At 37.2% G+C, this 25850-nt stretch overlaps 1 protein-coding gene across 12 annotated transcripts in view; it reads right to left on the bottom strand.

Annotated features, from left to right (window-relative positions):
• Positions 1 to 986: 986 nt before the first annotated feature.
• The window catches only part of LOC131440312 (C-terminal-binding protein), a 193603-nt gene continuing 168739 nt past the window's right edge, over positions 987 to 25850 (bottom strand). For 7 of the 12 annotated variants that reach the window (XM_058611472.1, XM_058611473.1, XM_058611474.1 and 4 more), the window contains 6 exons: positions 24858 to 25163; positions 24521 to 24781; positions 14616 to 14756; positions 13630 to 13837; positions 13328 to 13536; positions 987 to 3433 (listed from right to left, as the gene is read on the bottom strand). In XM_058611472.1, coding sequence (XP_058467455.1) covers positions 3368 to 3433; positions 13328 to 13536; positions 13630 to 13837; positions 14616 to 14756; positions 24521 to 24781; positions 24858 to 25163 — 1191 coding nt within the window. In that variant the 3' untranslated portion in view covers positions 987 to 3367. The remainder of the gene's footprint in view (positions 3434 to 13327; positions 13537 to 13629; positions 13838 to 14615; positions 14757 to 24520; positions 24782 to 24857; positions 25164 to 25850) is intronic. The other 5 variants (XM_058611483.1, XM_058611480.1, XM_058611482.1 and 2 more) reach the window with 5 other exon arrangements.

The raw sequence follows: 25850 nt of genomic DNA, 5'->3' as shown, positions 1-25850 counted from the left end.
CGAATTTGATATACTTTCGAACGTATCGCATACTGCCGTAAACAAGAATGAGGGTGTATAGTTGCGTTTTCCTCAACAAAACGCACAAGTGAGAAATACAGTGCTCGCAGTGGTTCTCATGATGAAGTTCCTATTGGCTTGTGCAATAACGTGGTTGATAACTGGCACCAAGATCCCTGATAACTGGCACACCTCCAAGTGGGTTACCCGAGAAAAAAAGGTCCAACAAATAGGCTTTTTCTTAGAAGGGAAAGCGATTACATAACATTTTGAAACACTGAGTGTCGATCGGTTTCGTTCGCACCAACCAGAAAAATATCAACATTTTTCTGAAATCTAATTCAGATTGAAAAATGAGAAATAGTTTAAGATCATCTTCGTAGATCAGTTTGCATTCCGATGGAATAATATAGTTTACGTCATTGAAATACAAAGAGAATAGCTATGGTCAAAGGTTGCATCCTTGAGGCACACCTGACGAAATCATACAATACGCGTCAGCTATGATACGACTTGATTCAATCAAAACAAAATGAAACAGGAAACATAATCGATCGCTGTACTATTGAAATCCTAAAACGACGTTCCAATACATGTTAAGTTACATGTTTCCGAATCGATTGGTTAAATTATAGGAATCCATCGACAAATGAGTGAGTTATAAGTATCCAAAATTTTAACGGGAGACGCGGGTGGTTTTCTATTTTTTTTTTATTGACATCCGGCTCCCTACAGTGAATAATAAGGCACTTTAAGACCAAAAATGTGTAAAAAAATTTTTGGTTACTATACAACCTAGAAACATCTATTTCATACAGTGAAAACCTAACTATACAGCTTTTAACAGAAGACGGTTATGCATAATGTCTAGCCACAAGATTTATTAGACTTCCTGAAAATAATCAAACCAAATGAAATGCCTTTTAAACAATGAACGGTGGAATTTTGCGGTGATATTGCAACTACTAAATCCAAACAGAACCCGATATCTTTTTACCCATTTCATTTTTATTTATGCCATCCATTTTTTTTACCCATGCTCTTTCATTTCAATTACAGATGATTCTTCTTTGTATTCTGTTTGCTCAATAATAATGTTTTTCGCAAAGGAATGAATGTTTGTTCTATTATTTTTCTTTTCTTTTACTTTATTTTCATTTGCTGTTTATTTGCATGTTGTTGCGTCCCAAACAACAAATGCCCAGTTCTACATAGGAATTAATTCTAATCTGTGTTGCTGTTGCTCTTCTTTCTGTCTCTGACACTGTAGCCGTTTTCGGAAAGCCTTTCCGTCTAGTTCCGGAACGAGATGCTACAGTTTGCTTATCTGATCCTTTGCATTGTCTGCTAGTTATTCTTCATTCTGCGTTCCGGCACTTGTGGAACGACATTCCGAAAATCGACACTATTTCTGTGTGTTGTGTTTGCGAGCAATTTAGTATTTTCTTCTAATCGTTTCTTCTGTTTGTGAATTTTCCTAACGAGCGCATATGGGTGACTGTATGCCCCGGATTGGTTGGTATACATAGGGTTTCTTTTTTATTTTGCACAAAAGGGAAAACTACTATTTTTTGGTCGGCACTGTACTGTAACAGAGCAGAGGTTTGAATTTTGTTTTTCTGTTTTTACTTCTTCTGTCTAGGATAATCCATACCGCTGAAATAACATTCGTTTTCCGCTGCATATTCCATGCCCATTCCTTTGTGCCTAGCATTGTGGATGAGTTAGTGTATCTTGATACCTCTTGTATTTGCATTCATGTGTTTGTTTGTTTCCTCCCATTAAATTCCACTTACATTCTTAAAGCATACGGTTAGAGGGGAACTCCTGCTCTTATGATTTAGATTAAAACTTGTCGGTCGCGCATTACCTTATTTTCGTTACCACGCGGTTTATGTTCTTCAACGTCTTCCACTATTCACTCGGAATTTCCGAGATCTTGCATGAGAGGAATATAGCTCGGGAATTTTAGCAAGATGTCAACAAACAGAGATTTGTATAAACGACAGTAATTTGACAGTAGTCAAGATCCGAAAATCGGTCCTTGTACTATATTTCCAGCGCTGTTGAGTTATTTTTTTTAAAGAATTCAGCAAGGAAAACTTTGCTCTAATTGTTTAGAAACATATCAACAATAACTAGACTGGAGAGTATTTTCGAATAGGGTGTTAATGGGTTTCCTGGTTATTCTAACTAGACTGAGAATATTTGATGAGTAGTGTTGCGCTATTCGAAGATGTACTAGGCGACAACATTGAAATGAGATACGCTTGTAAGATGAGACAGTCAACTTACCATTTGAATATGTGGGAATATATTGAAATATGAAATAATAATAATTCGTCGTCGTTACGTCCCAGAAAAATCGTATCGTCCCCGAGCTACTCACCCAACTTGCCTAGTTTCCGACAGTGCGATGTAACGCTGTCTTCCTATCTTCAACACTTTTCCTACCATGGAAAATTTCTCTCACATACGTACTCAAGTATTCTGCCCTTTATTTCGTTTACTTTCCTAAGTTATCTCTCTACATACATTAAAAAATAAAAGGAATTTCTGTTCTTCTACTTACAAAGACAATAAAATATAATCGAATTCATTATTATTAAGAGTTTTAAAACAAAAAAGGAAGCAATTCATTTTAAATGTACCACTACAACACATAGCTGTATTCGCGTGTTTGTAATCGTTTCAACGTGAGTACAATCCAGTTTTTTGTTTTCAAACTTTTGTCTACATATTTGCTTCAATAACCTTCCGTCTATGTGTGTGTTTTTTTTTGTTAAATGTTATATCTCCATGAAAGCGAGAATCTTTTTGTTTCAACTTGTCGGATCTGAAAAATTTGGAGTTGAGAACTGTCCGGCACTGCAAAACCGTTCAGTTATGGTGGTTGTGTTGTTGGTTGTGGTTGCGTGGCTGCTGCTCAGTTTTGTTTACACCTGTTTAGTATCTCTATACATAGTTGTTTCTCCTCTTAAACACAAAACTATTTTGTATTACTTCTTTTTTTCACATTATTTTTTTTCTTATACTTTTTGCAGTAACTTCTCACATCTTACTAATAATCATTTCTCACAATTGTTTTTTTTTCCTTCTTACTGTTTATCATAATAATTATTATCGATCCTCATTGTTTCCTCTTTCTCAATATATAATTCTTCAGTTATTTTTTGTCGTTTTTAATCCCTCACTTGTGTTTTTATTCTCTTTATTTTACTTACGTTCAAATTAAAAAAAAAGTTTTCTTTTTCCGTTTTGCTTTTCCTCTCTGTCACTATCTCTCCTCTCTATCTTTTCCTCTGTTGTCCACTTTTGTCACGTAATCGTAACTAATAATAAGTCATACATAATAATAATAATGAAACTAATGTACTTCCGATGGTTCCGGCTTAACCGAATGATGATTACTTGGATCGGGGGCACTAAGAGGCTGCAGAGTGGTTTCACAGTTCGGGTTCGATTCGGTTCGGTATGATTCGATTCGGTGGGGTTGAACGACGGGTTATTTAGTGTTGAAGGATGAAGGAAGCGAAAGAAAAGAAAGAAAAAAAAACAGGACAATTAGATCTCATTGTTGGCTTACATGGGCCAAGTTCAGTCGAATTGGAAAATCCGGAACATTGGTTTGTCATTGAGATTGTTTAAACGAGATATCAAAATGATGATGTAGGTCATTCCATACGAAAACGGTGCGAATGGTGGGTGCGGTTAAATAATCCCAATAGGCTCGAAGCCAGCGGTTTTGGTTTTAGTCGTGCATTCTAATTGGTCACTTGTTTTAACTCATACTGTTTTTAAGTCACAATGGCTATACATTTTAATAGTCTTTGGAACTATCACTAGAACTTCGTTGCGAAAAAAAAATGCTAAACTTAGAGTTTCCTTAGATTATTGCTCAATTCTAGCTGTAAAGTTCAGGTAGAATTACCGTAACGCAAGGGGAGGACGCTTAGAACAATGTGCCAATCACACATTAACACAATGCGTTGGTGCATTTATCAATATTGGCACTATCGTTTTCATATATAGTTGCAAAGCTGCGGCACACAAAGGGCTTAGTTTTGACAGATTGCTGTTTCATGGGGCACAGAGTGGCACACTTAGACTCACAGTATATCACGTGTTTTTTAAAGGCATACATTAAATACAACAATATAGTTTGTGTTAAGAAGCAAGACTCTTTGCAAGCGTATGAGTAATGTCAACAATGTGTGCGTAAAAACAAATTCCGGCGCTTCTTTTCCTGATTTTAATCAATAAATCTTCCATATGGTTGAAAAAAAAACCAATCGAATCGTTCTGCTTAAAATTACAATTCAAGAAAAGCGCAAATCTTAGTCTTAAACTCTTCCACTGACACATTTGATTAGCAACAAACACATTCCTATATGGATTTGTTCTTGCAGAAATTATTGCGATATGAAGATACTGCCGTTGCTTCGTTCCAAGCTCAAAAACGGCAGAAAAGCATAGTTCGCGAGGAATCCGATTTACATAAGCGCTGAAGTTTCATACTCCGTACAGTAAAAAAAAGACTGGAGATTGGTAGTTCCCAAAATGGTAAGGTGGGAGACGTCGAGCTACGGAGACTGAAACCTACCATGGTGAAGATAACAGCTTAAAATTGTCACGTATTCTCACTGGAATAATCCAACCCAAAAGCCTCAAATTCATTTGTAAATAATCAGCAGCCCAAAAGAAACGAAGAAAGATGAAACATTTTCGTCTCTCATTGTAACAAACAAGAGTATCAATGCCAACGTCGCTCGTTTCTTCAAGACAAAACAAAACCAAAATAACGTCTGCAGGAAGAATCAGTCGAATTTCAATTCTCATCTTTCAGACATATACTGAAAATCTGTGACGTTTAGCTAGGAAGTGTCTAAAATAGGATAAATCGAAGTAATTACACTATAAACTACTATAGATTCCCGCACCAACAGGTAAAAACCATTGTGAATCGTATTCTTTCATTATCAATTCTCGAAGCTTCGGTTGAATCGACAAAGAGTTTTCACTGGAATGGACTTGTCATTTAATGGATATACATCTCGTACTCATAAGTGACATTCATTTTTCGTCACTTTCGGCTATTTAAAGTCAATGAAAATGACTTTTATTAGCTCTGGTGAAGAAAGTCAAATGGCGCCAAATTATCGATGGGAAACTGAGAGGAATCCTCGACGAAGTATCGAATCGAAGATTCCGTCGGATCCTGGAAGATAAACTTCAAACCAAGCTCTGCAAGATCCAGAAGGTTTAGGACCATTCGATGAAGTAGAAACAGACCGAGTAAGAAGAGCAAAGATGCTACTGAATAGAGCCACAGAAGGAAGGTTGAATAATATCGTGTTTATCGGCGAGAAACTCCTTTCCATACAGCAGTTCATGAAAAATCAGAACGACAAAGTTCGGTTGACCACGAACCAAAGTGGAAACTATCTCAACGCGACAGAAACCAGTGATTTGGACCGGAATTTAATTTTATTTTTCGAACGAAACGCACGTTAGGTGTTCACAATTGAGAAGTCATTTCGAATACAAAACCTGAACAATTTCAGCGCGTTCTTTTGGTGTGTACTGTTCCATGGTAAAATTGTCTTGAAATGACGCTTCCAACGCGGTATGTCATTAGTCGATTGACAATTTTATCAAAAGTTATTGGGTTGCCCGATGCTTCCACTTTAAATGGTCCAAATTATGTTCTCTGATTAAAAAAACAGTTTGCTGGAAAGAGTTTCGCATTGAATAATAAGGTCATCGCTGAGGCTGAAGGATGAGAATAAATCAAGGCATGAAAGTAGTGTAGAAATGTTGGGATGCCGTTGGAACAATTGTTATTGTTCTTAAAGCAGAATGATATCAGATGTACAACTTTGCTTCCGCCGTTTTCCGATAGGTGGCTGTACCGGCTGAGGCTGGTCAATATACATAGATGATAATACCTTTGAAGTGAGTGTGTAAAGTACCTAACGAATTTTCATCGCCCTTTTAAGTGACAGTTATTCTTGTTTTCGTATTATTCACGCTCGAAAATGTCTGTTTATGTGCCCAATTCTCGCCATTTGCGGGAAGTTGTACCTTTCTGTTATAATTCGAAAAAAATGCAGCTGAAGCGCATCGAATACTGCTGGTGATGCTGCTCTGAGTAATAGAACGTGTCGGGAGTGGTTTCAACGTTTTAAAAATGGTGATTTCGATGTCGAAGACAAACATGGTGGTGGAAGAGAAAAAATCTTCAAAGATGAACAACTAGAAGCATTGCTTGATGAAGATTCGTGCCAAACCCAAAAGAGCTTGCCGAATCGTTGATAGTGAGTCAGCAAGCTATTTCAAAAGGCCCTGGGCATAATTCAGAGAGAAGGAAACTGGGTGCCGTACGAGTTGAAACCGAGGGACATCGAGTGCATGTGAGCAACTGCTTCAAAGACAAAATCGTAAGGGGTTTTTACATCGAATCGTAACCAGTGATGATAAGTGGGTTCGATACGATGATCCTAAACGCAGAAAATCATGGGGAAAGCCCGGGCATACTACGTCGTCGGAGGCAAAACTGAATATTCACGGCCCCAAGGTTATGATTTGTATTTGATGGGATCAGCTCGGTGTGATTTATTACGAGCTACCACATGGGGGTGAAACCATCACAGGAACGCAACTGATGCGCCTTAGTCGCGCGCTAAAAGAAAAGCGGCCACAATATCAAGAGCGACATGACAAAGTAATCCTCCAACACGACAATGCTCGGCCTCACGTCGCAAAAGTGGTCAAAAAGTACCTGGAAACGCTGAAATGGGAAGTCTTACCCGACCCGCCGTATTCCTCAGATGTCGCCCCCTCTGACTTCTACCTATTCCGTTCAGTGGCACACGGCCTGGCAGATCAACATTTTCAATCCTTCGAAGAGTAGGAAAAATGGATTGCTTCATGGATAGTGTCAAAAGAGGACTCCTTTTTTCGAACCGGGATCCGAAAATTGCCGGAAAGATGGGAGAAAGTTGTCGCTAACAACGGACAATACTTTGAATAATACATCTGTAAGCACTTTTTCGCAATAAAGCTTTTAATTCTGGAAAAAAAACGGAGGAAGCAAAGTTGTACATCTGATATATTGATGATTAAATCGAATTTTGAAAGAAAGTGTATTGTTCTTTGTCAAACCGAGGACTTTTTGACCGACGTGTTTAGATCAATTTAGCAACGAAGATTTTATAAAAAGGGTTAGAAAAGCTGTGAATTATTGGACTATAACGCTAAAAATTTCAACAGGAACTTTTTTCTCGCACACTAATATTAGTACAAAAGCCACATGTCGTTCACATCTGGAATGTCAGGTTAAATTTTTCAAGCAAATTTTAAAAAGTTTGTGCAATCAAACTGCTTCAATTGCAGAGGAAAAGATCATTTTTAGTAAGCAAAAATGAAAGTCAAGTACAAGAAATTTTAAAAAATGTTTATTTAACATTTGAGAATAAGTGAAACTGTGGGTCAATAAATATCTGCAGCGTTCGTTAGTAATCTGTAAATTTAGAGATAAACCTGCAAATGTGGCATCACTGGTTTTCATGTACTGAGCTAATTTGTACATATGTACAGAGGGAAACGGATTGTGCAAAAAACTATTCCCGCAGGAGTCTAATCAAGTATAAAATACGCAATAATTACTTTATTTATATTCATTCGTTGGGAAATTCGTTCCCAATATAATGTCATTTCAATTCCCAAGAATTCAGTTCATTCCTTTAGGTCGTGTATATACTTTTAGATGGTTCAATAACTCCGCGCTGCCTTGGCCATGTGAAGAGAAACCCACCCGTCGCTGCGTTCGTATGGAATGATAACCCATCGCATGAATGAAATGGTATTTACATCAGTGGTGTAAGCCTACTCTTAAAAAAATGAATACTCAGTATGAGAACAACGCTACCAACAAAGTAAGAACGTATAAATCTACACTCGCTTTGAGTAGCGCTACGAAACGATGTTTTTTCTTCTCTTGGTGGAATATTACGAGTGTTTATTGGAATGTCGGTGGCGCGGTTCGTAATTCAATATGAGGTGTGTCGGAAAAAGTGTCTACCGGGTGTACTCAGAACAATACTGTGTTCGACTGGATGTAATTTACAAATAGTAGCAGAAGAGAAGATCGTAATGTTTAGTAGTTATTGTTATTCAAATGTTTACCCCAAACAATTGATGCCATTAGTACTCAAATTGGCTACAAATATATAGTACATTAGAATAAACAGTTCATAACCTTATTTTTTATTCATAATCCAACAGCTTTTAATTCACATATTCTGGAAAAATATTTTTGTATCTTTAAATTATGCCGAAGAATACGCATTGCTGTGGTAGAGCTGATGTTTTATTAAACTTTTAGTTGATTCGTTTTCGCACTTTTTTATTGGAGTTTTAAGTAATCCTTTAACTTTTGTGAATTCTGAACAATAAAAGTAATGTTTTAAAGCAGCGAAAGCAAATTTGAGCCGTCTACAAATATAGTTCTCGGTTAAATTTTTCCATTTTTGTTTTGTTTAATGTAAGCGAAATCTACTGTCGCTTTTCGCCTAAAAATCCTGAAACTAACCCAGAGTAGTTTTTGAAAACAATCAATTTGCACGAAACTGAGCTGGGTTCGCACTTAGCAACCGGGCTTTGAGCAACCCCGATATGAACATCAGGTTCGAAACTAACTCGAATTTCAGTTCAATGACGTTGAAACTAGGATCGAAACTAACTTAAAAAGAAACGGCATTTAGCTTTGAACGCATGTGCATCTTTAACAATCGTCAGACTGAAAATCTGTTTGTAATTCTCCGTATAATATTATAAAAGTTCAGAAAAATATTCAACAAACATCCAGAACCAGGCCCGAGATCTTGACCATAACGTTTAAGTTTGTCCATAAGCACGTTTTGAATAAACTTCAAGTAAGTTCAAATGTTCAAACACAAGTAAGTTCAAATGTTGTTTTTTTCCGAAATCATGATTTTATTGTAGAAAATAGGTACAATTCGTTTCACTGCTTTCAGCAACTTTCACTCCAACTTTTCATAGCGTTCTGCAACTTTTCTACACTTTCGGATAACTTTTTGATCCTCTTTTTTAAAAAAATAGATCGTTTAGAGTCAATCCACGAATCGAGACAAAGTTTTAATTCTTTATATGAAGTAAACCATCCACCAAGATCAAGCGTCGGAACAAATGGGCTATATCTGGGCGATATGGCGTGTGAGGCAGCACTTTCCATTTCAGCGATTGGAGGTAAGTTTTGACAATATGCGATCGCGCATTGTCTACACGAGAAAATGATTTTGTCGTACCTCTTGTTAGTTACCTATCGCTTCTGACGTAACACAACCGTTTGTCTTAAAAAATTTCAACAACGATAAAGTTCTCCAGAGTTTTTTTTTTGAGATTGAAGTAAAATGCACAAAGCAAAGTCTTGTCATTGAGTTCCTTTTATGAAATTTGGCCTTTCTGTTTCAACATACTTTGCAGCCGATTTTTTAAACATTTCAACATACGACAACTGACTTGTAAGACCAGCACCCTATGAATTGAACCTTCAACCCGGGTGAGGGTGAGAAAAATACAGTTGAACATGTTTGACACAAATTCAACCGAATCGGTTTTACCCGGGATCAAAATTTGATGTCAAAGAATTATTTTTGATATTTTTTCCATTGATTTATTAACTTATTTTGCACCGTTTGCAGTTCAGTGACCCGCAATTCTTCGTTGCTCTCATTGGTCCCACTTTATTGAACGTAAACGTGTAATAACGCAATATTTAAAGAAAGCCTTTGCAGTATGCCAGCGTCAGCATAGACTTACTTCGCACCGTGTGCAGTTCTGTGACCGGGATCGCATTTGTCCCGCATTAATAATGATTCCGCGTTCAATAATGATAACGATAACAGATTTATTTTTGCATTGTTTCGGGTTTGGGAACTCCGAAATAACTGCCGCTCGGCGGTCAAAGTATGAAAATTTTCGGTCAATAAAAATCATGAGATTTCAGAAATCGACTTTTTAATGCAAATATCTTAGAATTGCATTAAACGTCGAGATCTGGTGTCACATAAAAAACTGAAACTCTGGGACTCGAGAGTTGAACTAGTTTCTAATATAATTTTCACTTTCACGCATGGATTCGAATAGAAAATGGGGGAAAAATTTCCAGTTTGAAAATTCATGAAATATCAAGATGTGCTGTTATATAGGGAAAAAATTAAAATAATCGACTCTGGAACTTGAAAAATATGAGAAAAAATTACGGATATATGAAATCTTTTTTTTTCCATGTCTTGGAAATGCATGAAATGTCGAAATCTGGTGTTCAGAGCTTAAAATTGTGACGCATTCTCAATGAAAGAAACTATTCCAGCAGTCTCATTTTCAATGTTTCACTGCCTCATTCGTAAATGACCGACACCAGAACAAACGAAGAGAGACGAAGCATTTTTGTTTCTCATCGAAAAAATGAGAGAGCATAATTGCCAACGTCACTCTTTCCCCTGTGACAAGACGAAACCAAACTAACGTCTTCAGGTAGCAACAGCAGAATTTCAATTCTCATTCTTTCATCGATGTATTCAAAATATGTGACGCTTAGCTATAAAAAGTGACTAAAATGTGGCAAATTGAAGTAATTACATCACAGAACTTCTTTGGAAACCAAAACTACTACAAATTCGAGCATCAACAGTTAAAACTTATTGTGAAACCTTTTTCTGTCGTTTTCAATTCTCACAGCTTTGGGTGAATATCGACACTGCATACTATGGGATTTTCACTGAAAACTGCAAATGACTGAAAGGGCAAATGAAAGAAAAAACACAATTTTGAAACTACTGTCCCGCTTATGTCATTGACTGGACATGGATTTCGTACTCATAGTTTGCAAGCGAAGCTGGGAGTGACAGTAATTTCTTGTCATTTTCGTCTATTTTTCAGTCAATGAAAATGACTTTTATTAGCTCTGCTGTTGTTATCCCGTTTCGTGCATTTCTTAGACAAGACAACTTCGAAAATTTGATGATTCTAACACGCAACGTAAATTTGTACGAAAATTTGCTCTGCCTAACTTTTATAATTTGCATAAATATCGCTGATAATTTAAAATTTATCCCTTCACTCAAAAAAAATTTAATTTTATAACTAGCCACGTCTAAATTTCCCTGTGTTTCAAGTCATTATCATGGCTTTCCCAAACAGAGACGTCAATTTCGTATACATAAATTAACTTCAAATCTCGCATAACTTAGACTACTTGACTATTTGAACGGAGTTCCTTCACACAACCACAATTAGTATTCAACCAATTTGTACACAAAGCAAAGTCCTGGCATTACATTCCTTTTGTGGAATTTGGCCTATCTGTTTCAACAGACTTCGCAGCCGATTCTTAGTGTACATAATCATTGCATGGCTAGTACTATGGATCCTACTGACACTAAGAATCCTTCCAGGTCGGGGCTCGAACATACGACAATTGGCTTGTAAGACCAGCGTCCTATGCATTGAACCGCCAACCCGGGAAATTTGTACACTGTGTAGTTCTTTAATGCTGGGGAAAATGTTGTTGTGCACATCAGTGAGTTGACCTCCTTATTTTATTTATTTTATGCGCCGCTCGCCTTAAACCAAAAGTAATGATTTCCATCAGAATTCTGCTTCTGCATTCGAGAGAAATGCAATCAACTGTGTTAAACATTGATGCAATTTGGTAAATCCAACAAACTCCCAAAGAACTATTTAGGATTTTTATTATTTGAAATAAATTATTTAGCAGCAAAGAAACCAACCAAGAAACAGTCTGTAATTTGGGTTCTGGATTTTTCATTAGGTTATTTTTACTAAATTAAATGGTTCTTTTCAGGGCATCCAACATTCTCAAGGAATTATTTCCAAAAGTATATTTCGCATAGATAGGGTAAGGTCTTCGGTTACCGGCACCCCACCGTAACTTTTGGCAGATAGCAAATAGCCCCATTCCGACAAATGTCATGTCTGTGTTAAAGCAGCATGTTCTTTTTGTCCCAAATACCAAAGAAAATAGACGCGTCTGCTTTTTGCGGCGAGCAACATAACTTTAAATAGCGTGAAAATAAAAACAAAAACTGTTTACGACCTGTTGTATGGTGCCATGAATTGAAATGCTTTAATCGAAAAGTGTGAGTTCATTGAATATTTGTAACATGAATTTATTTCGTGATTCAATACCGAGTGCTATCACAACGTTTGCAACCGATATAATTTTAATCATATTCAAAATTTCTACCGAATTCGGTTACTCAATTTTTTCGGTAAATATCAGTGATATACATCCCATGAACATCTTTACAGTTTCCATACATTTGTCATATAAGTAAAAATTTAGGTTCTGTCAACCATGGCGACTCCAAAGAAATTGTCCAAGTCAAAGAAAATGGAGTTTAATACGCTGAACAACGCCATTCAACGATGCTTAGTGGGCTGTTTCTGATAGTTATTTATTAGAAAAAAAAATTGAATTGAATAGGTGACCATTCAATAAATCAAAGAGACCTAGTTCCTATGCGCAGAATTGATCCCTACCTTTCTATACCCACCATCCTAACCAGTCGCGTATACAGAGGGGTGTTTTAGGGGTTCAAACCTCCTCCGAAACTCAAAAAAGTATGATATTATGTAAACTCTTTTTTTTGTATTTGTATGGAAATTGATCAACATGTTCTGAAACACCCCCCAAAATTTTTTTCTGGGTACGCGCCTGATCCTAACCCATAAGAAGGAGTAGCAGTAGTTCTGAGTACACCGGAAAACAAGTTTCGTAAACGCCATCTTCAGTAGCAACAACGTTTGATACAACTGTGCGTGTTTAGGCTCCGAATCTACCATCGATAGCTCAAAGACGTGAGCAGTTTTGAGCAACACGATGGCAGCTTCGTTTTTAAATGTGTGTTTTGTATCGGTTGGTGATGGAACAAAAAAAACTTAAGAATACATTTAGAGAATTGAAGAAAGGTATTTAGTAAAAAAATAACGAAAATAGCACATTACATAACATAGGAGCCGAATCAAAAGAAAATAAACTAAAACTAAGAATCTGTACAATAGATATGAACATTGAACAATGCATGCAATATACAAGAGTAAACAGAGCTGGCCAAAATAAAGTGCATGCACCATTGTAAATGACGAAAATGTCGTTTAAATTCAGGATGTATGGGGAAAGAACTCATAACAAACAAACAATAGGAACTAAAACACACGTTTACAACCACACAGTTCGTTTCAAGTTTCGTGTTGCTCCACTCGTTTTCTGTTAACATACCGATTTGCTGACCATAGAATGTTGTATACCTTGTGGTGGTGGCGCTGTTACAGCGGAGACAGGTGGTGCGGCGACGGATGGTGGCGGGGGACCACTGGGCGGCCCGTGTGATCCAGCACTGTGCGGTGCCTCGAGCGGTGTTGTACTATGTGCTTGCTGTAATCCACCTGAATAATAGCCGCCATTTATACCAGCTATAAGTTTTTTATCTTGGTTTTAATTCGATTGATAGATCAATTCGTCCATCAAAGCAGCAGTTGTTTTGATATGGACGATGACAGACCGTCACCGGTCATACTAACCTTCTGAGTATCCTCCGGCGCCACCGCCTGTCGACGATCGCAGGAAGTATTCCTTGTTCACGCAGTTCCGTAGACAGTCCGGAATATTGCCAATGATTGCCCGCCGGATTTCACTGGCAGCCATCTCGCGCAGTTCGGTCGTGGCCGCCTCGCTGTAGAACGCAGCATGTGGTGTACACAGTAGGTTCGGGGCATCTTTCAGGGCACCCTGTCCGATTCGGGAGAAGGAAGAAAACAAAGAAGCAAACATCCTCTATTAGCACAATTCGGATTTTCCATGGTGCAACAAACAAACGACATCAATCTGGCGCTACTACTGTTAGTATTATTAGCTGGTTTCTAAACTCACTCATCAACTATTTACTACCAACTGTTCTAGAATGAAAGTGAAGTGACATGATACCGCAAAGGAAAGGTATTAGAAATGTTACACTGTTCAATGGCTACGTTCGGGTTGTTACTCTTCGGCAGAAACCGGTGCATGAAGTTATCTTTAGTTCGATTCACGACGTCGGTGAGTTGTCAATGTCGTAGGAAAATGGAAAATGAACGAGAATGGTGATGAAAACGAAACGAATGCAACGAAAATGTTGGTTTTTGAACTATTACGTATCGAAATTTTCCGCGAAACTCGATAGCATTATTGCTCAATTGTGTCCAAAATGTAGCAATTGAGCTACTCAAGTTCAGAACATAAAACATAAATCTAGAATTCTATTTTCATATATCTAGCTCTAGGAATGCTTCACTGGATGGTGATTGTGGAAGCAATAATAATAGGCATACAGGGAAACGATGACCAAAAACGATGGCAGCTTTGAAAATGCTTTCCAATATGCCCATTCCTTCTTGCTATCTAAACCTCCCATTTATCGGCAGAGCGAAGCAAGAGCGGACGAGAAAACAAAAAAAAAGAGAACAGGAACCACAAACATAAACCACACAACAGACATAGAGGAAAATTTAGAATCTAATAGAAAATAAACCTGAAATACATTGTATGGCTCATTCTCATGAACATCTAACGCAGCCGCCCGAATTCTGCCCTGCTTCAGTGCGTGGGCAAGCGCTTCGTCATCCACCAAACCACCGCGGGCTGTGTTCACTAGAAATGCACCGGGTCTCATCTGGAAATAAAAGAAAAGCAATAATTAGTCAGAATTTTTGCGATTGAGCTGAGCCAACATGTAACAATTACTGGTAAGAATGTACAAGGCATATTCTAAAAGTAAGGGACATTCGTTAATATACTCTACAATAGCAAAATTGGATCGACTTGATTTTGGTACAAACGTCCTTTGATGGATTTTTGAATTTGGTACAAACGTCCTTTGAGAATTTTTTACAACATCTGGAATTCCGCAGGGAAGCCATCTCGGCCCTTTGATCTTCTTGCTGTACTTTAACGACGTTATTTTTTCTCGGGAAGAGCCGTGGATATTTTTGCAGATAAACTCAATATTTACCATATTATTCGCAGCTCAGAGGATGCTACGTTCCTTCAGTGACAGATGGTAATCTTTGCGGATTGGTGCAAAAATTATGAGAAAAAACATTACAACAGTTAACATTCAACCAACAAACCAACTAGATTTTGACTGAAGCTTCTCGCTGCCTTCGATTGGTGATGAGAAAGGTTAAACATTTTACGAATGTTTACTGCATGAAATCCCTATACTGTTCACTCGTTCGCTCTACTCTGAAATATTGTTCATTTGTTTGGAACCCTCACTACCTTAGGGAAAACATGTTTTAATGTGACGTTTTTGAATATGAAATAACGTGATGGGAAAACATGTTATTCAGCTTAAAACATGAAATCAACGTTAAAACTCGTTTTAATTCGTAGTGTGCACACCCGAGTAACATTTTTTGTTACGCTAGCGTGTTTGTGACTAGTTTGCAACCAGATATTTGAGTGATTGTTACTAACATCTAACCACTTGCATGACTCAAAAAGCGCAGTTTCTACTAGTTATTAAGTCGGCTAAAAATAAGTTGTCGTTACGTTGTAATGCCATACTGAAATAACTTATCTTTTCATAACTTGAAAATAACTTGTTCTCAAGTAAACTAGTTGAAACTTAGTCACCATCGACATTATAAACATTGAATAAATCCAGAATACTTTTCTATCATCAATAAAAAAGCAGAAGAGTACTTTAAATCACAAACTTGATACAAGGTACAAATTTCACAACGATCCAAAAACTGTCGAGCGGAATTCAATTTTACGTAACTGTTTTTTATGCGCCTTCAATCAAAATCTGTTTATAAAGATATAAAAAATAAACAACAAAATAACCCTATGGTCAGAATGCTCAAAATTATTCCAAGTAGAGTGATTTCTCATCATTTTAAATTCATATATCATGAGAATTATAATATTATCACAATCGATGTTCAATCCTTATATTATTTTTTCGTGTTTATGACAGTGCATAGAACAAAAATGACTATTCTGCCTTTCACTATTTTCGGCAAAAAGTAGTTTTGAAACAAGTAATATCCTGGTTTTATTTATGTTTCATACACTTCTTGAGACTCCATATTGTGTTCGCCATATTCAAGCCAACAAAGGTTGTTTTGTTTGCATTTTCGTTATCATAACGTTGGGAAAACCTACCGATAACTATCTGAATCAATAAAGAAATTATATGTTATAATCTTATAATATCTAAGTTATTACTACATCAATTCACAGTAACGATTTACATATACGCTTACGTATTTATAATGGTTTCGCAACGGAAAATAAACCTTTTTTCAACTAGTAGCTAAAAGCATAGCTGTGATTAAAGATATGTTAGAATCAAGTAACGATAACTTACAAACGATAGTTAGTTCAATGTTTACGTTATAAAGAAACACTGCTGTCACCTTGTTTTAACCAGTATAACATAAAAACATGTTCGTGCTCTTGTTGCAACACAGTTGGGTTAAGTGGTATCAAAACTAGTTACGGGTTGCTACTATTGAAGTCAAATAAACTTATTTTCAACTAGTAGCTAGAAGCATAGTTGTGATTAAAGATATGTTTGGATTAAGTAACGATAGCTTATAAATTATATTTAATTCAATATGACACGAAGATGTTATGATTGGAAACCTAAATAACTATTTCGTAACTAGTTATGTTATGATGAAACATTGCTGTCACCATGTTTTAACCAGTTTAACATAAAAAAACATATTCGTGCTCTTGTTTCAACATAGTTTGGACTTTGTCGTATCAGAACTAGTTGCGAATTGCTACTTGGGCATAGTATTAATAGCGTTAATAGAATCGAGTCGATTCATCGTAGATTGGTTCGATTCGCTCTTCGCCGTTTACCTTGGACTAATCCTCATCAACTACCGAGCTATGAAAGTTGCGGTTTGCTAATTGGTCTAGACACACTGCAAGTAAGACGGGAGCTATCGCGTGCTTTAATGATAGCAGAACGTTGCTCCGTGAAGTCAATATCAATGTTCGTCCTCGAGCTCTCCGCAACAACAATTTTCTTCGATTTCTTTAAGTCGCACCAACTATGGGATAACCGGTGCCGTTATCGGCTTACAACGGTCATTCAATCGAGTGTCATCTGAGTTTGACTTCAAACTTTCACGGAATAAAACAAGGGCAAACATCTTACTTAATATTAGAATTAATCATTCGGATCACATTGTTTCTGTTGATTTTCCAATAAATGTTCAAAAAAGTCGCTTCATGCTTCAACCTGTGCAAATCTTGATGTGCACAATTGGTACAACTATTTCAGGCGTTTTTTTTTATGTTGCAGTCATTTGCCTATCTGTGCGTACATTGAACAATATCCTCCACTTGAGCCAATTAGTTTTGATTCTGATCCTGAACCCGCTACCTACGTAGCTCGATAAAGGAAAAGAACTTACGTAGCTTGGCTGTTGGTGTTAGTTACCTTTTCTGGGTATCGGTTATAATAATAGATCCTTTTCTATATCATTTATTTTACCCCGGATTTTTTATAACAGATCTTAACGTCATCTAGAAGGCCCTCTAGAGAAAAGAAATGTCGAAACACGCGCTTTTTATTTGTACTTCGGTGGTTAATTTTGGAGCTTTCATGTTTTCAGAAGATTTTCTGTTTGCAATAGTCCGCTTCTTTTAATATAATCAAAGTTGTCATAAATCCATTTACAAGTGTGTTAAAAAAAATTGCATACAATACGAAATAGAGAAATTATGTCTTTAGAAAAATTGTAGATCATGTTCAAACAAGAAAACAAGCCGAAGACATAAACACTTTAAAATGCATTGGTGTCGAGATATGATGCACTGTTTATTAGAGACTTATTATCGAATATATCAATATCAATATAGAAGATTCTTCCCTTTGCTATTGCGAATATCAATATAGAAGATTCTTCCCTTTGCTCGTTCCCAAGTTTCCAAAAGCCTTCGGATTGGGTTTCAATTTCCGTTGTACATTTTTCAAGCCGACACGACAACGCTCTACGGTTTTTCTGGTAATGACTCGTTATAATGAAGGTATCCTGAAAAAGTGGGTGGAAGCGGAAAGCACGGTGATGAAAATCTAAGTATAATAGCTATAGAAGATCTGAACAGTCTATACGTGCTTGTAGTAAATCAGCATCGAAAGTAACCTTACAAACGTCACACCGAACAGAGTGCAAATCTAGATCAATAAGCTTGCAGCTCGGAAGGTTAAATAAATCTCTCCACGGAAGACGACGAAGGTCGAAACGAAAGAATTTGCGTTGGATTGCATCGAGGTGTTGAATGTCCGGAAGGTAAAATGGTGACCAAATGAAAAAATTCATACTCTAGAGTGGAGTGTAAACTGCTTTGGGGTAGTACATACCATCGTAGTTCTTAGAGATACAAACAATAAAACCTGGAATTTTTAAGAAATAGTGTAGCGCTGTGCTCTTTGAAAGTCAATTTGAAATCTAATGTTACTCATAGATGCTTCACTGATGATCTAAAACTTGAGCTTGAGCTTGAGCGACCACCCCTGGTTGCTACTCCGTTACTGATCGGGATTAGCTGAAATTGTACAGGGAGTTTCTAGATGATCCGACCTGGGACTGGTAAATCATCCTTCAATGTACATCTTCTGGAAATCCCAGAATTCATTGATCAGTACCGGCGCCGGCCAGGCCCTAACGTAGATCGTCTAAGGAATGGGAACAACACCTGTTGTTACTAGAGGCCGTATATACTATTGCGCACTCCACAAGTGTCACGGGAGAAGGATATTTGTCAGTAAAAATTTCAGTATTGGTATTATTCGCGCGCGACTCAGTATGTTCTGGTTTTAAGATGCTCGGACGCATCACTAAACTCACCGATTTCCCGATAGGATTTAGACAAAATAGTTGATTCATTGCATTGACATATTCTAAACAGTTGTTATAAAATCATTATTTATTATTTATTATTCTTTATTATTTCCGCTTTATTATTTTAATTACTTATTAAAATTGTTAATTGGTTGTATATGTTGATCTGGGCAGCCGGCTACCGAGAAAAATCTTAATTTATTGTTTGAAATAATCATATCAAGTGTTTTATACTACGTGTTCAATAAATCGATATATGTTATCTCTGTTATTACCTTTGTAATATCAACGGATTTGCGCAATAGTTCTAGATTATTTATTTATTTATCATTCAATTTATAATCTTGACAGACAATCAATAGCATGGAAGAAGAAAACATTAAAAAAAACTTTTTTTTTCGAAGTTAGACGGAAATTGACAGGTTGAATGAAGAGATAATTTAGTAAAATAGAGTAATCAGAAGAGAAACATTGAAAATATCTGATAACTGAAAGGAAAAAGAAACTCCTGCAATTGTCGCCTTTTACGACATGGAAGCAGGAACCCAGTGGATCTATTGTTGGTTCATTTTTTCCGCCGGATTCCACACGGCATCTAGACTGGTACTGTCCGGAGAGAGCTAATAGGTACTATTAATCTCCTAGTGGACCCCAGCCCCTGCTTTACTGATGATCTAAAACTGATCTAAAACTGTTGTTGAAAAATTTTAATTAAATTTTACCCTTCTTCCCCATGGAAGATTTTTCAACAGTGAGTTCCATGAACAATAGAGTACTTTTTATGTAAAAGTGCAAATAACTTGACCTTTCTTTCAAAGTTTTGCACCTTCCTTCCCTTGACAAGGTAGAAACAGTAACATATAATTTTCACTTTGTACTTTGAATTGGATGAATAAAGACCCATTTTTTGGAATACGAAGATTGCTTCAATTATAATGAAGTACAACACTACTATATACGAAAACAGATACCTAATTTAAAGAAGCTAAGTTTGGGTTTGAACCCATAAAACCCCACCATGTATACGCGTCTGATTCTAGTAGATGCTTTTCTGGTAAAATATTTGTTCCTATGTTGTTTCGGTATTATTTTCCATTTTGGAGAAACAGTTTCTAGGTATTTGCTTCTTCTGGGAGATGGCATTCTGGGGAATGGTACATTCTGTTGTATGTCTTTCTACTAATTAGTACCTTCGTGAATATGGTTTTCTGGAGAACGGTACATTCTGGGGAAAATACTTCGTTGCTTTATTTTATGGGAAATGGTTTTCGGGAGAAAGTCGTACAACCGACATAATGGTAATGTCGTGCATTACAGGCTGATCAAGTATGAGTATATCCAATCAAGAACAGAGCCAGTAAATTCGAATCTTTCTAATTTTGCATTCGATATTTCTATAGGCGATCGTTCATTTTTGAAACTCGGTTGTTGATAGAAATAGATCCAAGATACTAAGCGAAGATAGAATCGAACCAATTTACGTTGTGTTGACCGGATTCTATAATTCTATTGAAGTAAAGAGGGTTCCAAAGTTAAACAGATTGATGAACAGTATGGGAATTAAAAGCAAGTATCGCGAAAGTTGAACAAAAGTGCAGTTGGTGTGCTATTTGTATGTTAAGTATTTACCGAAAAAGACACCAAGACGTGGATCTGCTAATCCTTAAAATAGTATTTTGAAGGCACTTTTTTCTTTGAGATCGTAATGGTTGAACATCCATCTGGACTCAAAATCATTTGATTGATTTTTCATCAGTCACCAAAAATCGCCAGCTGGCGTAGAAGGAAGGCCACATTTTCAGCTGCGGTAATTTGTGAAGGATCGTTCGTTGAAGTACAGCAAGAACATGATTGCACTGAGATTGCCCACCAGCGGAACTCCATATGATTGCATCCGTCAGAGGACGTTAGCATTAAACCAAAGACATCATATTAACAAGATATCCAGCTCTCACATTTCCCGAGCAAATCATTGGCAACATCCTTTTTTGCGAGCATGTCGCCCTCAAATGAATCCGCATCGAATCTCATACATAGAAGTAGGGGAGAAAAATGTCAAATTCGTGCGCGCCAAAATAGCAGGGCTGCGCACCCATACAATTGACATTTTATTTTATTTATTCTTTATTCTTCTAAAGATTTCTCTTGTAAACCGGAAAATACGAAGCTTTGCTTAAATTGGGAATCATACCTGCGCTAATCATAGCAACGATTTATAGATGGATATATTACGTCTAAGTATTTGGGACACTCTGGATGGCTAGTCATAACAATACGATGCCGAGCGATTTGATACAATAAAGGTCTGTGAGATAAGTCATCGCATTTTTCACGCTGCCCATCTGGATTCGATTCCCAACCCCGCACATAGGGTCAGAAAACTTTTCTAACCCGAAGAGGTGAATGACCACAATGTTAAAACCTCTATAATCAAAACAAAAAAAAGTCATCGCATTCTAAATATACTACAAAAAGATGCGATTATCTCAGCCGATCATTTAATCAAAATAACTGCTCGTATTCCGCGGAAACGCTGTTTTGCAAGGGCCTCAGAATCGAACAAAAAACAAGTTCATCATCTATTGTTCCCGTAAATATATTGAAACGAAGCTTTCTTCTTTCAAAACAAAAATAAATGAAACATTCTCGAAATTTTGGAATATATTTTGGTTGCTGCAGATAGACAGATTACGGTTTGACGCTAGCAAAGAAGAGCAGATCGATTCAGCCTCATATTCACTTAAGTTTACGGAAATGTGGAAAATGCTTTAAACAGTGTAATTATGGAAGCAATCGTTGACGCACTACATAGTTTAGAAGATGCCAGGATATCTGTGTAGAATTCTGGTAAGCTACTTCCACTAACTTCTCGATGCCGCATATCATAGGATACGGACTACGTAGCACTGTCGATAACCGGTGAAATGTTGAATCAGGTAGAGATGCTCACCACAGACGCAGTGAATATAGTCTGTGTGAGAAAAAATTGCTTTACATTTTTTCGAACAAAGCAGATATTCTTTAAAATATTTTCGCATATGACAAAAAACGACACTATCGTTTTAATTAGTTATCGGGATGACTTCAAGGTAGAAGTGCTTCAACAAAATAAAAATATGGGCGCGGTAGTGAAAAATCCAGCCATTCTCTCCGATCGATCACGAAACATTTGGAACCAACAATTAGGCCGTGCCCCATGTGGTAAAATTGTTCAAGGAGACCCAGATGACCATGCGGTGAGACAATGAGCTTGAGCGACCACCTCTGGTTGCTACTCCGTTACTGATCGGGATTAGCTGAAATTGTACAGGGAGTTTCTAGATGATCCGACCTGGGACTGGTAAATCATCCTTCAATGTACATCTTCTGGAAATCCCAGAATTCATTGATCAGTACCGGCGCCGGCCAGGCCCTAACGTAGATCGTCTAAGGAATGGGAACAACACCTGTTGTTACTAGAGGCCGTATATACTATTGCGCACTCCACAAGTGTCACGGGAGAAGGATATTTTTTAGTAAAAATTTCAGTATTGGTATTATTCGCGCGCGACTCAGTATGTTCGGGTTTCAAGATGCTCGGATTGAAGTCCCGGAAAGTCTTGATTCACAGCTCTTATTCGAGGAAACTGAAAAAAAATTTGCAAAAAACTATCGCGTAAAGAATAAAAACTGCCCTATTTTTTGTAAATGAAATTACGTGTTACAAAATAAACGAATGAATAGGATTTAGACAAAATAGTTGATTCATTGCATTGACATATTCTAAACAGTTGTTATAAAATCATTATTTATTATTTTTTATTATTTCCACTTTATTATTTTAATTACTTATTAAAATTATTAATTGTTTATATTGGTTGATCTGGGCAGAAGGCTACCGAAAAAAATTTTGATTTATTGTTTGAAATATTAATATCAAGTATTCTTTTACTACGTGTTCAATATATCGATATATGTTATCTCTGTTATTAACTTTGTAATATCAACGGATTTGCGCAATAGATTTAGATTATTTATTTTTTTATCATTCAATTTATAATTCTGACAGACAATCAATAACATGGAAGAAGAAAACATTCCAAATAAAACTTTTTTTCGAAGTTAGACGGAAATTGACAGGTTGAATGAAAAGATAATTTAGTAAAATAGAGTAATCAGAAGTGAAACATTGAAAATATCTGATAACTGAAAGGAAAAAGAAACTCCTGCAATTGTCGCCTTTTACGACATGGAAGCAGGAACCCAGTGGATCTATTCTTGGTTTTTCCGCCGGATTCCACACGGCATCTAGGCTGGTACTGTCCGGAGAGAGCTAATAGGTACTATCAATCTCCTAGTGGACCCCAGCCCCTGACCATGCGGTGAGACAATGAGGCAAGCCAAACTTCTTTTCTTCATGTTAACCTAACCCTAAGGGGCCTAACCGAGCCGATAAAAAAATACATTAGCCAAATCTAGCACTAGGGAGCGGTACCGTGTGCAGTAGGTGCAACATAATCGCATCGTGATGGACAACGAGACGTACATTAGTGCGGATGTCAAGCGGATCCCCGGAGGATCGACAAATCAATCAATAAGTACTTGGTGGGGAAGGTGATCTTTCGGTGCGAATAAAAACAGCAAGCCGTACACCACTGGCGACATCAAAGTGACCAAATATATTAAGAATTCATGCACTTTCTCCTATCCCACGAAGGTCACACTATTTTGGCCGGTCTGGTCTATTACGTGAAACCGATGATGGAGTGGTACGAATCAAACGATGTTGTTTTTGTGCCGAAGGAGGCAAATTCACAAAAATTATTTGAACTTCACCCAATAAAACAATTCTGGGCGATTATAAAGGTCATGTCTCGGAAAACAGGGAGGTCTCACAATCACAAGTTTTGATGAGTAGCGTGCATTCAGCCAAGCAGTGAGCTTAGGATAGGAGCTTGTGCAACCCAATTTTGCAAAAATATGAAAATATATATATATATATATATATATATAATTAATGGGAATGTTGTGAATTGATGACTACCGCAAATGGCAAGGTCGACCACAACACCCGATTCCAATTTCTAATACGAAATTCCTTGCCAGAGTAGGCTCGATCCATCGGTGATGATTAGACCGATTAATACAAAATGTAGAGCCGTTGACCTGAAGCCTCACATAATAATTGGACAGACCTCACTTATTCAATCGGTCTGCCCATATGCAAGTTTAGAAGCCAAAGACCACGATGAAGAGCGCGTGAGTTAAGGCCGGGGTAAAATGAATAATACAAAAAAGAGTGCGTGATACGCAACAGACATTCCCCACGAAGAAATATTTAGTAATAGTCTCGGAAAAGGTAAAAATCTCAAGGTGGATTTTGGTACGTAGAATCAAGAAATGAAAGGAGAAAAACCCTCTGAATCTTTATTCCGATCTTTACACTCTGACACTAGAAAACAGCAGATTAGACAACATTTGTTGTAGGGTTTGCTCATAAACGAACTTCCTTTCTGGTAGACACACATAATTCACTCACATACACTCTTTTCAAGAATCTCCATATATATTAATCAATAGACCTCACCTGTTTAATCGTGAACTCGTTAATTAAGTGATGATTATGTTCATTTAATGTACAGTGTAGCGATACACAGTCCGAGTGGAATAACAGCTCTTGCAGGGTGTAGACTCGGTTCAAACCAAGAGATTTCTCGATACCATCGGGCAAGTACGGGTCGTAGAAGCTCACATTGAAACCGAACACCTTCGCTCGCAGTGCCACGGCGCTGCCTATTCTGCCCAGTCCAACCAGGCCCAAGGTGTCTCCCCGTATTCTTGCGCAACCCTAAAAACGAAAATAGAAAAACGTTACTCAACCTGAACTGATAGTTCCCCCCAACGAAGATGATAATGCTACTTACCTGTGCCGCGTCTCGCACCTGTTCGGGTCCTGTGAACTTTTTGCCCTCCCGTACCATGTTCGCAAGCCAGTACGTTCGCCGGTACAGGTTCAAAATCAGACACATAGTGGTATCGGCGACCTCCTCGACTCCGTAACCGGGCACGTTGCACACTGCGATCCCGAGTTCGCCGGCTGCCTTCACGTCGATGTTATCCACACCACTGCCAATGCGAACAATTATCCGCAGCGCTTTGAACTTTTCCAGATCTTCTTTCGTGAGGATGATTGTGTGCCACATCAGTGCTCCAACTGCTTCGTTTAATACCTGTCGGGTGGGAAAGAGGTAATATTAATTGTTGGTGAATACAGTACCAGTTACAATCATTTTATAGATCTAATTATTATGATTAGAGCTGTGCGCCGATCAAAATTGTCAACATCGGCGGCTGAAACGTCTTTTTGACCAGCGGCGGCGGCGAATCGGCGTGACGCTATTTCCTGAAAACATCGGCGGCGGAGGCGGCGCGATTCGGCGTAATCAATTATAAACATATTAAAAATTTTAATATTGATTCACACAGGACAATTTCTCTAATATCTTATTGTTTTGTCGACCTACAATCAACGATCCTAATGTTTATGTGATCCATTAAAGCCAACGTAGTGAATGGAGATGGTAAATGTTTTCGAATGCATCGAATTAGAGGAGAACTTGAGATGAATATAAGTGCGATATTTGGAGATGGTTGACTATTGTTTAAATAAATATTTCATTAATATACAAAGGGTTTTTTTATTATGAGCAAGAAATATGAAGTTTTATTCGGAACTATTTTTCAATTCGCTTTTTACATAGTTTATAATTATCATGTATAAAAATCGTTTTATCAACTCAAAAAATAAGTATATCTTTTTCGTACCTATGTAATTAACATAAAATCGATTTGGCGCTCAAATTCATTCAGATATCAAAAATAATATCAAATTAACAAATTCAAATTTTAATTACTTC

The sequence above is a fragment of the Malaya genurostris genome, chromosome 1 (assembly GCF_030247185.1).
Source record: "Malaya genurostris strain Urasoe2022 chromosome 1, Malgen_1.1, whole genome shotgun sequence".
NCBI classification, from domain to species: Eukaryota; Metazoa; Arthropoda; class Insecta; order Diptera; family Culicidae; genus Malaya; species Malaya genurostris.
The sequence above is the reverse complement of the archived record's forward strand: the minus strand, read 5'-3'. Positions and strand labels throughout refer to the sequence as shown.